Below are 13,525 nucleotides of genomic sequence, written 5' to 3'. Positions count from 1 at the left end.
TGTCATGTTGGAATAAAGAGAAGAAAAGCGATGATGGAATACTAAGAGGACGTTGTAGTTTTGGGTTTTTAATTCCACTTTTACAGAAATAAAAATACTTGTGTGCAAGGGATTGACAAATTACCAAAATCTCTTTGCACTATGTTTTGTTTTAATGAAAGTAGTGAAGCTGTTATGTATAACATTTTTTAAATATATACTGTATATATTTTTACTTGAGTGCTACATGCTTGGTGCTGGTGTGCCAAGCACTCCAATATGAAGCAATGGAGTACCATGGCACTCTGCAAACTCTTGAGAACAAAGTGCTGAGTGAACTCTCTTTATTTATTCATACCACTCTTCAAAAAGGTTTGATTTTTAAGCTTACAGTATATCATTTTGACCTTGTCTTGAACAAAATTTTAGGGCTCTCGTGACAGTCCTGGTGACACAATCTGGGAATCACTTGTGTGTGTATATACATCCAAAAGTAATGCAATCACAAAAAGATCAGGAAAGCATCAAAAAATAAATATAAATAAATAAAACATTCAAACCCAGATTCAAACTCAAACATTTTTATTGAGGAAACAGGATGGTTTCTAATCCGGCTCTGTTGAGTTTAAAGTCGAAATAATATATATTTTTCAAATCTGCATTTGTGCTTTATTGCAATATTGTTTCAGTCAAGACTTTAATGGGTCTGTTTTTTGTTAGAAATAAATGTTGGCAACTTCAAACAAATTAAAAAAACCTTCATATATTATATTCTTACATAATTAATTCAAACTTCGTACTTGCGTGACTGCAACAGAGAATATCTTCAGGAATCTAATGTAGATCAATAAGTATGACAGTGACCAAGACAATATAGCAGACCCAAATTATTTAAATATTTAGTAGGGCAAAGATCATGGCCCACAAGTGAGTTGAGTAGTGGAGACATGATTACAGTATCCGGCTAGTGTTACGCACTTGGGTCACATTATCGTGTCAGATCCAATTTTAAAAACTGAGCGCAAACTCATCTGAGTAATGAAAGATAAGATACAGTTGATAGTGCTCTAAAACTGTATCTTAATTCAGATTTGGGTGCACTTGATGATTGTCATATTTCACACACTTCAAAGAGCGGCAAACATTGGTTTCATCTCGAGTTTCAATAGACATCTATCTGTGTTATCAGGTGAAGGATTGTGAATGACTGACACCATCTTGGCATTTCATTTTTGGGCCATATGTCCTTCAGCTCCACCTTGTGCATCAGTGTTGGCCATACATCCTCTTCGATCCAATTCCAAATCACTTCCTTTCAGACCAGGATATGTGGAATATTCAATTTCTTCAACACATGGGGGCTCATCATCTTCAAAACAGCTGTGTGACAGACAGTTTATTTTTTAACATGGTCTCATCTGCTATAGATGTGGTATTACTGAATTATAAACCCCGAAGTATCCATTTTTACACCTAGTGATATAAATATGAAATAGATGACAATAACTGTATCCTGTTCAAACAATTAATTCGCTCGAGCTGGATATGTTTCAAAAGTAATGATTATATACTTTCTTCCGAAAGTACCGTATTTTCCGCACAAAAAGACGCACTGGATTATGAGGCTTCAATTAATGGCTATTTTGGAGGAAAAAAATCATATTAGACGCCTCGCACTAAAAGGCGCAATCTACAATGCGTCCACTAGATGGTAATACGCTCCTTCCATTCAACTCAAGAGGTGTCCGTTCAACTTGAGAGGCGTTCATGACCGCCTCTGAAAAATGTAAATTAACTATTACTGTACTTAAATTAAACTACGAACATTGAAAATAATGCATCAAAACAGAGAATCAAGCGAGGAAATCACAAAATAAATTCTATATCCTCCCTACAGAATTTATTTTGTGATTTCCTCGCTTGATTTTCTTCATGGTTTCATTGAAGTAAGAATTAATTTACGTTTTCGTAGGCAGCCATGAACGCCTCTCGAGTGGAACGGAAGAAAGCACGGAGACAGAAAAAAACGTGCCATTAATAAACCATTAATAAAGTCTGCGTTTAAAAAAATAATTAAACAACAACCACAGCTCTCATTTTTCAGCAAACTCAGGTGTGTCTTCGTCCGTCTCCTTCCCTTTTTTTCTTCCGGTCAACTCGAGAGGCGTTCACGTCCGCCTCCGAAAAACCATTTTCATTTCCTTTATCGTAGCTCCGAGAGTACAATCAGATAAGATAAAATAAGAAAACCCTTAATAGTCTTACGATGGAGAAATTCCCACTTCACAGCAGCAAAGTTATGAGAGGAAGAAGTAGAAGAACAAAATAAATAGGAGCTGATGGAAAGGCAGCCACTCTCGCGGTGCCATCTTGAAGTCAAAATAATACAAGATGTCAGTCGTAGTTATTTATTCCTTTGTTGTGTATTCACAAATGATGAAATCACAATATAAATTTTTCTGTTGGGGGGGTGTAGTGTCTTTTTTGTATTAATATTGTGTTAAACCAGATTAGTTAATCATAGTAGATAGAGAAAAACGGGCATACGGTTGTCGAACAGAGAAAGTAATACATCAAACAGCCGTGGGTTTTCTCCGGGTGCTCCGGTTTCCTCCCACATTCCAAAAACATGCATGTCAGGCTGATTGGACACTCTAAATTGTCCCTAGGTGTGAGTGTGGGCGTGGATGGTTGTTCGTCTCTGTGTGCCCTGCGATTGGCTGGCAACTGATTCAGGGTGTCCCCCGCCTACTGCCCGGAGATGGCTGGGATAGGCTCCAGCACCCCCCGCGACCCTAGTGAGGATCAAGCGGTTCGGAAAATGGATGGATGGATGGATGTGGGACCAAGAAGCTAATTGTATATTAACGAAGCATGTTAGCTACCAACTTTTGACCTCCTCTAATAGGTTTCATTCGGACAAAACACTCAATGCCTTTCTATATCATTTCATCAACGGCTTGACCTACGCAGCAAAGAGAGTACTGAAGTGCGTGTGCATTGGGGTATCTGTTCTATGTTAAACGGTGTATGTTTGAAGGTAAAGAATACAAGCCTTGTATATCCCAACGTAGCGAGCGGGAAATGAGAATGGTTGCTATAGCTACACAAGGTAACGACCCTACAATGGAATGTGGTTACTATGGCAAAGCAAGGTAGCTGCCCCTAAAAGGTCAGTGTTAAGATAAGCAGAACATATAGTGCAGCAAGGTGGCTGTCCTGAAATGGTCATTGTTGAAATTAGCAGAACATAGCAAAGCAAGGTAGCTGTCCTAAAATGGTCATTGTTAAGATTAGCAAAAAACCTGCAGTCTGCCCAGAAGGAATCATCGCTAGGTGGCCACACATACGGATAAGGTTAAAGCCACAAGCAATCACACAAAAGGCCCGGTAGGGGCCCCTATTATATTTTAATAAACAGAACAACTGTGATACCATTATAAACCATAAACCAAGTTGTGAAGTAATTATAGATACCATTAAAATCTAGCTAACGAAGAAAGCCACAGCCAATCAGAATTACACAACGCAGTATGACACCATTAAGTTAACAAACGATCGTAAAAACTAACCAATGAAATGAGAGGGGTTGCCCCTCATATCGCTATAAAATCTGTGTGTATTCCCGGGAGAATTCAGAGTTTTCCGATGTGCACATCTGTACCTCTCCGGGTTTGACTGAATAAACTCGTTTGTGACCAGCCTGCACCTCGGCCTCTGGACTTAGTCTGTTTTTGGACTTCGAACGATCTCGGCTTCAAGCACTTAGAAACCTCTGGTGTGTCCCCCGATCTGCGGCTCGACTAAGAAACTTCTCCTCGCTTCTTTTTGTGTCGGCCCACCGGATCCTTCAGCTGACGCCCGGGAAGAGGCGGAACGCCTCGGCGCGGCCCTGGTCTCCGGGAGAAGGCGTGGGGTCTGGCTCCGGGCCGACACATCAGGGGCTATCAAATTTATTTTGTGATATCCTCGCTTGCTTTTCAGTTTTGATGGATTATTTTCAATTTTTGTAGTTTCTTTGAAGTAATCGTTAGTTTACGTTTTTCGGTGGCAGTCTTGAACGCCTCTCGAGTCGAACGGAAGAAAGCATGGAGATAGACAAAGATGTACCTGTATTTGTTGAGACTGTTTTAAAAAATTAACACCACAGCTCTCATTTTTTCGGAGCTGCAACACATACTTATTTAATAAAGAAGTGACACAGTTCACTGAACCAACAGCAAGTTATAACATTGTCTCCAGGCAGGAGCAATCTTGGAGTCTACGTATTACCCTAATGACCATACAAAAGACGCACCGGATTTTAAGGCGCTCGGTGAGCTTTTAAGAAAATGGAAGACTTTTTGGTGCGCCCAATAGTGCGGAAAATACGGTAATGTAATGAGGCATATTCCACAAAATAGGATGTATATGTACATACAGTATGCATTTATAGACTGTATGTATGTATGTATGTGTGTATGTATGTATGTGCACAAACGTGTATGTATACGTACAAAAAAAACAAGATAAATACCAGCCAGCTGTCTACGAAGGAAGGGCAAACAATCATAATGAAAGTCATTAACATGAACAACACAACAGATACGACACGCTACACATTTTATGAAAACTTTCCTATTGGTCCCTTTTTGTCCTTTCATCCATTTAAATGGAATTTATGCTTCCATTAATGTTCAAATAAACACGGATCATGATATTGTGAGCACATTCATTAACAAATGTGATTTTTGATCAAAGGCAATATGAATCTCATTGCAGGGAATGGTATTCAATCTACCTTCATTACAATTTGAACTAATAATGGGCCAATTTAACCCTGAAACTCCAAGGCTGAAAATGAGTCTCACTCCAGCCCTGTGTTACAGCTGTGTTACTTGCCAAAAACGTCCACTTTTGCCTGAACTTTTTAAAAGATATTCTCGACTAGCATCGTTTGAAAACCCTTTTATTTTAAAATGTCGTACCCAAACAAAGGTATTGAAAAGAAATTATATATTCAAAGAAAGAAGAGCAAATAACAGAGAATAAGTGAGAGGACTGTAGTTTTTCTGATATGCAGCGTATCTTAAATAAGTAGTTGTGTTCCATGCGATAGTCTGAATGTGCTCTCTTGTCTTGACTCTATTCAGTCCTTCATTCCTGCCTAACCCCCCAGCACAAAATGTATTTAATTTTGTTGAATAGATCAAGACATGTAACTCAAAACACGTCCTTTTTTAATATATTTGAATACGTTTGGGGAATATCTTACTTGTGTGATTTATGATCAAGGACGTTATGTCCCAGAGTCATGTGGTTGATCAGACTCCTGCTGTACAGGGCCCTTGTATCGATAGTCACGGAGAGCAGACTGTGGCAAAATTTCATTCCCATTTCTTCCAGTTCCCTGGTTCTTGTCTGTAGACCCTATACACAAACAAAGAGGAAGTGACAATGCACACAAGAAAATGTACTGAATGTTGCTGTAAGCAGGATGGAAACATCAAAATGTACATGCACGATGGGCATGTCATATAAATAATGGCCTTTGAATTATATCTTTTATACTTTTATTTTTCCATGGTAGATTTCACTTCTTTTCTGTGGGCACTCCGGATTCCTACCTGTTACATGTGTCTTGTGTTTTGAGAATGTGTGGAACTGCCGTCCCTCTCGTGTTGTGTATCAGTGTGTATGAGTGTGCTCTCATTTTTTGGAGGATCTCTGTGGAGACTTTGGTGACTGGCTGTGATTGGGTGAAAAGGGGGAACCAGCCTAGAAGGATGCAGGCCTCCCTGATTGGCCATGAGATGTCCACCAACAATTCAAAGAGCCTCCGTGGTGTGACAGCAAGCAGTCTGAATTTGACTTGGCCTCCAAACCAGTGAATTGCTTGATATCATTATGGGCTCGTGTCTCCTTCATTCTTTGCATAAATTTTAATTTGTTGTAAATGTTTTTGTCATGTTCTGCTCTGTCTTTGTTTTGTTTGCAGGACCAGCTGGAGTGGAGGCCATTCTTCCTCAGTGGTGCACTTGTTTCTCGTAACCAATCAAGCCTTGCCATGTATTTAAGGACTGCCAAGTCGCCTAGTCACTGTCGGATTGTTGACCTTGCTTTCTGTTTGCTCAAGATAAATTTTCTAGACAGCTCATTCATGTTTATAGTCTGTTGTTTCGATACCCAGTCAGCAAAATTCGTCTGGCCCAGCTCTGGGGCAGACACGGCACGTACACTCAGCCCACATACCTCAATGAATGATGGTCCTGCAGTGGCCCACGTCTGGCATCCATGATGTGGGCCGCATTCGGCCCAGATATGAGCCACATTGTATCACCATATCTGGCCCTACTCCGGCCCTATGCTGGGCCAGAACAGGTTCCTGATATCAGCCTTAATTCAACCTCAACTAAGCCACATCTTTCATGACCCATATTTGACCCACACAAAAAAGTCTCAAAAACGACTGTTATAAAAATATGTTTATTGTCATCATTTGTGAACCTCACATATAACTCCACTTACACTGGAAAAATGCACTTTTCTTTATTTAACAGTGAACACAAAGTCCAAGCTTACTCTTGAACGGCATTTTTCTATCCATCAAATTGTTGCGCTCTCCATGCCATCTTTTCTTCTCATGCTCTCCTTCCTGTCACCATCCCGATCAGGAGCCAGATGTAGCCATCTTTTGATTGTGACATCAATTTCCTGGTCTGAGGCCCAAGATGTTCGGCTGTTAGTACTCACAGCGGCTGTAAGAACTGTAAGAAAACAAGGATGGACAGTGTGTTAGGAAAACAAACATTTGTACATGTCATGAACAATGAATGGTGAGTAAAAATAACCCTTGAAATTTCTAACAATAATAATAATAAGAATACATTTCATTTATAAGCGCCTTACAAGACACTCAAGGACACTTTACAACCAATACTAAACTAGGTGTGACGCTGTGGGGCGGAATATTTGCCACCAAAAACTAAACGTGAATAACTTTTAAATAGTTTATACTGAATTTGAATTACCGGTACATGAATTGAAGTTAAGTGGCTCGGATAATGGATGGATTTGTATATTTCACTCTGAATCATATTGAACAACTGAATCTGAATTGTACAATCTGAATTGAAACGATATACTTTTTTTCTTTGAAACTGTATTTGATCTTCACTGAAAATTAAATTCTGTTTATTTTCATATTCAGTCTTACAAATACAAAATTTTTCATTTGAACGTCAGATTTTGTTTTTGAATTGAGGTACTAAGTTTTAAATTAACTTTATGATCAAGTATGAAGTGTCCGGTTTGTATTGCAGCAAATGGAATCAAAATTAATTTCATTGTATTTCAGTGCAGAAAGGGTTCTTTTTTTGGCAGCACCTCTGACTGTTCAATCACCTACATTTTCACTAAACTCACATACACACAGAAACTGTGACGCAGGAGGTTCACGCCCAGCCTATGTGACGTACCTGACGTTATTTTCAAAATTCACGCGCTTCAGTCTCGATTTAGACACAGCAGGTGACAAGTTTAGAAAAAAAAAGCATGACCCTTAAATTGTAGCACAATATATTTTTAATATTTCCCTATGCCACCATGAAGAAGTCATATCTGTGCTAGAGCACATCCCCCCCCCCCACACACACACCATTTCGGGCTAATGCTAATCGTCATTATTAGCGCCCTTCAAAATTCAGGCTAAACTCTAGACAGAATTGTCTTCGAATTGTAACTGTCAGTATACTGTCACAAAGAACAAATGTTAACCTAAGCATGAAATAAATTTACTCACCACATCTTTTCTGGATGTCTCACCGGCGCGTGCATGGGCAACTGTGGGCAAAGAGCGCCGTCGTTAATTGCGGGCGCTGTCCTCCTCCTCCTGGGCAATCGGCTGGTGCCTCGTGAGGTTCACACCCAGTGAGGGCCCCGGCAGGGCCCTCGCCTGATTATTGTTTCAGGAGGGTTGTGGGGCGGCTACTCCCACTCGCGTCCGTTCCGGCGGGGTGAGCACTGGGCGCCTCACCTTCCAGTGAGACCCCACCTCCTTCCCCACCGGCTGGTGGGCATTTAGCCGCGTCAGGGGCCCAAGAGTTCGGCCCTCGCGCCACTCGGAGGCATTCCACGACGCGAGGCCTGCGAGCGCTGTTCTTCTTCTTCTTCTCCCCCTTCTTCTTCTTAATTGGCGGGTGGCAGCTAACGTTTGCGGTGCATCACCACCTACTGTATCGGAGTGTAGCTATACTTGACTGTTGTGTATTAAAGTACGTACAAGGAAAAAAACAATAAACACGAAAATTCAAAACTTGTACTTGTATCTTCTTTCGCTGACGCCAGTCGACTGCAACATAATCTTACTTGACCACGTTTAAGTTGTGCATGCGTACTCGCGAGCGTGCACCAGAATTAGTACGTGCGTGTGTATGTGTGTGTGTGTGTGTGTATATGTGAGATGAATGGAATTCCGCATCAGTCTGCTTTTGTAAAACAAGGCTGTGTGTAGAAAAAAAAAAATCTGAAACTGCATTTTAGGGTGGCTCAACAGTGGCTGGCCATATATGGGCCGGAGTTGTAAATTGATTTCTGGCCCAAATACTGCACTCCACAACTGGCCCTCATCTGGTTTGCCAGAGTCAAGCCAGTGCCTCCTTTGCCACTCCTGGGCCGTGTTCGGCCCACATGCATGATGCCAGTGCCGACACAAGGCCAGCTGTGCCAGCTTCATGCCAAATGCGGGCCAGATGCCTTTGCTGACTGGGTAATTTTCTTATTTCTTGTCAGTATTTTGGATTTCTTGTTATTCTCGGATTATTCAAGTTTCATGTAATTGAACTTTCACCATTTTGTGTTGTGTATTTTCGAGTGTCAACAGTTCCTTGCCATTTGCAAGCCTTTTTTTTCACATTGGTTTTTCCTGGTTTTGTGTCACCAGCGTGTCAGAAGAATCCAACAATGGAGCGCGTCGACCCAGAGAAACTGAGGGATGCTTTGGCCAGCCAAGGACGACTGGTGGGACAGCAGGGAACTGCATTAAAGGAATTCAGCGGCGCGGTTGCCCTGCTGACCCGCCAGTTCGAGGAGTTAGGCTCACGTGCAGTCGCATAAGCGGGGGACGCCCCGCTTGGATACCTGAGCTGCCATGGATGGTACGCCACGTCCCTCAACATTTGTTCAGGAACCAAATTTGCCACACCCATCTCACTATGTTGAAGACATTGGCCAATGTGAGGAAATTTATTCACAAATGCTGTTTGATTTTTGAGCAGCAACTGTTAACATATGTTCATGATAATTCCAAAGCGGTGCTTATCATGAGCCTTTTGACTGGTAAAGGTCCTTCTTGGGGAAACTAGCAGTGATCAATGCTAAACCCAATCTCTGGCCTTCCTACCCCGATTTCATCACTGAGTTACGTCGGGTATTCCACCATCCGGTCTGGGGAAGGGAGGCCAGAGGTCAGTTATTGGATTGTTCAGGGTAACCAATTGGTTGCTGATAACTCCTTATTTTTCCACATTTTTACTGCTGGGAGCGGATTTATCGATAGTGCATTATGCAGTATTTTCCGGCACGGTTTTAGCTCCCATGTTGAAAGATGAATTGGCCATACGGGAAGAACCAAGTTATTGAGAGAAACTCATTGCCATGGCTATACAGTTGGCTAATTGCATATTGGAGAGATGCCAAGAGCATGGTCTAGGATGCACCCGGAGACCTTCCGGTCCAACACCACTACGACCCGCTCCGATGACCAGCCACCACCAAGATCCAGAGACTCCTGAGCCACTTTCTGAGGAACCTATGCAGTTTGGTGGTGGTCGACTTCATCTTAGGAGAGACAGCGAATTAACTCTTTTACACCCTTTGACGTATAAATACGTCAATTAGCGCATAGCCGTTCCCTCCCCATGACATATTAATACGTCAATCACGTTTTTTCATGGGGGAGGGTGCAAGAGAGTCTGATGCAACTTCTCACCACAGGATTAGGCTTGACGGCAATGTTAAAAAGCAAAAAAATGGTCATCGGGTGGCAGTGGTGCAAAAATCAACCAGGATCACGCCGCAGAAGTAGTAGAAAGGGCGTACAGTGAAGGAGGGGCGTATGTGGATAGTGGATTGGAACATTAGCAACTAGCAACGATGGAGAAAAGGAAATAACTTACTAAAAAGGATTTTTTTTCGGTATAAAAGCGTCCTCGAAACAAAACAACAAAGGAGATGGTGTTTGTGTGGAAGAGAAAATGATGCTTCGGTCACGTAATCGAAAGCGGCACCCGTCAAACGAACGTCGGCCTGCACAAACATGGCGTGCTACACGCGGCCCGCATAGCTCACGCCGAGTTTCGAGTTCATCTGATGAAGATGAACATGCTCCACGTCAGCGACCATCGTTTGGCAGAGCATTTTGTGCCTCCCGATGCCCCACATCGCCCACAAATCGTCTCCCCGGCGACTTCCAGCGATGACGGCAAAGAGGCTGCATTGCGTCGCATGGCCGACGCCGGGCACACGTCAGCGATTCGTTGGAATCGTCTCGTAATGACGACGGCGAAAACGATGAATTGGAGAGCGATTTGGATCCCGATATGTCGGACGAATACGTGCCTTCGGACATAACGGAAAGCAGCTGAGAGTCCTCGCCAGAGCCGCTGGAACGAGGAGGTAACTGCTGACTAGCTTGCAAGTTCCCATTCAAAACTTCATCACTTCTTATGCCTCATCAGTCACTTTTATGTACCGCTACATTCCCCGCTGTACTATAAATTTGTCAGTAACACTAATCATGTATGTACGGTTGATGCGTCTCGTAGATGTGGATGAAAATATGCGCCGTAAATGTGCCGACTTGCATGTCGCCATAGGTTTTAAAAAAACAAAACAAAAAAAACAGGACACATTTGGTCTGCTCAGCTCTGCTAAAACCACTCGTGTTAAATTCATATTCCATTTCATGTCAAATTGGATGCTGAGCAATGTGGAATGAATGGTGTAAATAGCAGTGTGCGAGCATGTATGTGTGTGTGTGAGAGATGTTGAAATGTAAGTGGAAAGCAACAATGAAAAAATAGAAAAATAAAAGTGTGGTAATTGTACATACTTCTATAAATTACAGATTGTCCAACCAGAAGCCAAAAGATGACGACTCCTCGCTTTGGTGGTGGAAAGAAAGGTAAATAAAATTATTGTACCTCACTCTGCAGCAAGATACTGTATATTGGCAACTTTTTATGTTTCTATAATTTATAGGTCGTGCATCTGGACGTGGTGGGATGAATCAATGTGGTGACAAACTGGATGGAAGCCAAAAACCATCTTCTCCACAGCTGCACTTTTGTTCATAGTTCAGTAGTTTTGTTGTGTGCAAATAAATTATTTTGCTACAAAAACATTATTTGTAATGTTATTTCGTAGGAGGAACACATTATTGAGGTATTTGAGCTGTCACAAAAGCAAAAAATAGTGTAAAACTTGAAATGATGCTTGAAATGCATGCTTTTACAAAAAGCTCATTTTCTCTGGATTTCTGCAGAAAATCGGCCTTTTCCATAAAACTTAGCAGTTTTCTAATGCTGATTGCCAACGAAAGGAGAAAGATAGAAACAATCTTTTTTTCTGCTGAAAGAAGAGAGTCTCGCCTTTCTTTTGACAGGTTGCATGTATATATAGCCATAGAACAGAAAATTCTGTGGGCCTTGCAAATCAGTCAAAATTCAGTAAAATGTGAGGGATTGAGGGGGCTGCTCCAGTGAAAAGGGGTGGTATTCAGTGAGTTAATGTTTTGTTGTTCCCGGTGTTGAAGGTTTAGGTTGTTCCACGGAGGAACTATCCGAAATTAATATAGTCACTGAGTTTGATGGGCGTCTCTTGGCAGATGTTAACTCTGTTATGGCTCCGCTTCAATTCCGTCTTTGCGGGAATCACGTTGAATTGCAGAGGTTTTTTGTTATGCCGTCTCACGCTGTGTCCTGTTATTTTAGGATTACCATGGTTTAAGATGCATAACCCCGATATTAATTGGAATCTTCCCTCAATCGAGAACTGTTTAAGATTAGAGCAAGAACACAAGACTAATCAGTTTGCTGTCATTCCCTCAGAAAAAAAAATCAGTTTGGCTCAAATACCTGCTTCATACCACGATTTAGGCAAGATTTTTAGTAAAGATCTTGCACTGTCTTTACCGCCTTATTGTCCCAATGATTGTACAATTGAACTCCTTCCTAATTCAGTATTACCTGGTTCTTGCCTTGACCAGGGTTTGCAACCTGAATAAGAGAGGTTAAAGAAATACACTTCTAATGCCTTAGCGGCGGTACTCATTCAGGCGTCTTCTTCCCCTGTGGGGGCTGGATGTTTTTATTTTTTATTTTTGGATTGAAAAGAAAGAAAAGATATTCAGGCCAAGTGTTGATTGCCGGGGACTAAATGAAATCACTGTAATAAATAAATACCCTCTTCCTCTGTTGGATTCGGCATTCGCAGACTTACAGACAGCAACTATCTTTTCTAAACTTTCTGAACTAGACCTTTGCAATGCATACCAGCTAGTCTGCATGCGGGAGGCAGATGAGTGGAAGATGGCCTTCAACACTCCTTGAGGACATTTCGAATATCTAGTTATGGCATGGTGGCCCGGTGGTCGACTGGTTAGTGCGTCGGCCTCACAGTGCGGCGGTGCGGAGTTCGATTCTGGTTCTGGCCTTCCTGTATGAAGTTTGCATGTTCTCCCCGTGCCTGTGTGGATTTTCTCCAGGTACTCAGGCTTCCTCCCACATTCCCAAAATATGCACGGCAGGGTAATGGAACATTCTCAATTGTCCCTAGGTGGGAGTGTGAGTGGGACGGTTTTGAGGAGGACCCACCTCTCCGAAGGCCTCTTCCTGCAGCGTTTCATCTTCTTAAATTGATTCTTACATTATTGCAAATAACACTGTACAGCACCATATTGTGTTAAATGTTCGGCATCCATTGCAGCTTGATCATCCTGGGAGGGAGATTCCCCTATATGCTGCCCCTTCTCAAGGTTTCTTGGTTATCACCTGATAATTTATTTTATTGTGAGCAATTTTTCCTTGCCCTCCTGTGGGTCATGATCAGGGGATGTTGTTAATATTTGACTCTGGGCCGATCTCATTGAACCCCTTAGGATTTGACACTGAGGATCTTTTTAACCACCTCATTGACCTCAACTTGGGGGATAGGAGAGCCTGCGTCAGAGATCCCAGTCTCTGCTTCCTCATGGCAAGGTGCGGCAGTGGAATTGAGGAGGTCTTCAAAGTATTCTCTCCACTGACTCACAATGTTTTGAGTCAACGTCAGCAGCACCTCATCCCCACAATACACAGTGGTGATGGTGCATTGCTTACCTATCCTGAGATGCAGGATGATGGACCAGAATATTCTTGAAGCCATCCAGTAGTTGTTCTATATGGCTTCACCGAACTCCTTCCATGCCCGAGTTTTTTGCCTCAGCGACCACCAAAGGCGCATTCTGCTTGGCAAGCCTGTACCCATGGCCTTTCCTTCCAATCACACCCTTCCAAGTCTCACTTTCATT

General features: G+C 42.2%; 1 protein-coding gene across 2 annotated transcripts in view; it reads right to left on the bottom strand.

Moving 5' to 3' along the window:
• Positions 1–544: 544 nt before the first annotated feature.
• The window catches only part of agbl1 (AGBL carboxypeptidase 1), an 86,087-nt gene continuing 73,106 nt past the window's right edge, over positions 545–13,525 (bottom strand). For both annotated transcript variants that reach the window (XM_086109870.1, XM_086109871.1), the window contains 2 exons: positions 5,234–5,388; positions 545–1,359 (listed from right to left, as the gene is read on the bottom strand). In XM_086109870.1, coding sequence (XP_085965996.1) covers positions 1,206–1,359; positions 5,234–5,388 — 309 coding nt within the window. In that variant the 3' untranslated portion in view covers positions 545–1,205. The remainder of the gene's footprint in view (positions 1,360–5,233; positions 5,389–13,525) is intronic.

Source organism: Hippocampus guttulatus, chromosome 4 (genome assembly GCF_054856545.1).
Source record: "Hippocampus guttulatus isolate MCC_2025c chromosome 4, RoL_Hgut_1.0, whole genome shotgun sequence".
Lineage (NCBI taxonomy): Eukaryota > Metazoa > Chordata > Actinopteri > Syngnathiformes > Syngnathidae > Hippocampus > Hippocampus guttulatus.
Note: the sequence above shows the minus strand (reverse complement) of the source record. Positions and strands in the feature narration are given on the sequence as shown.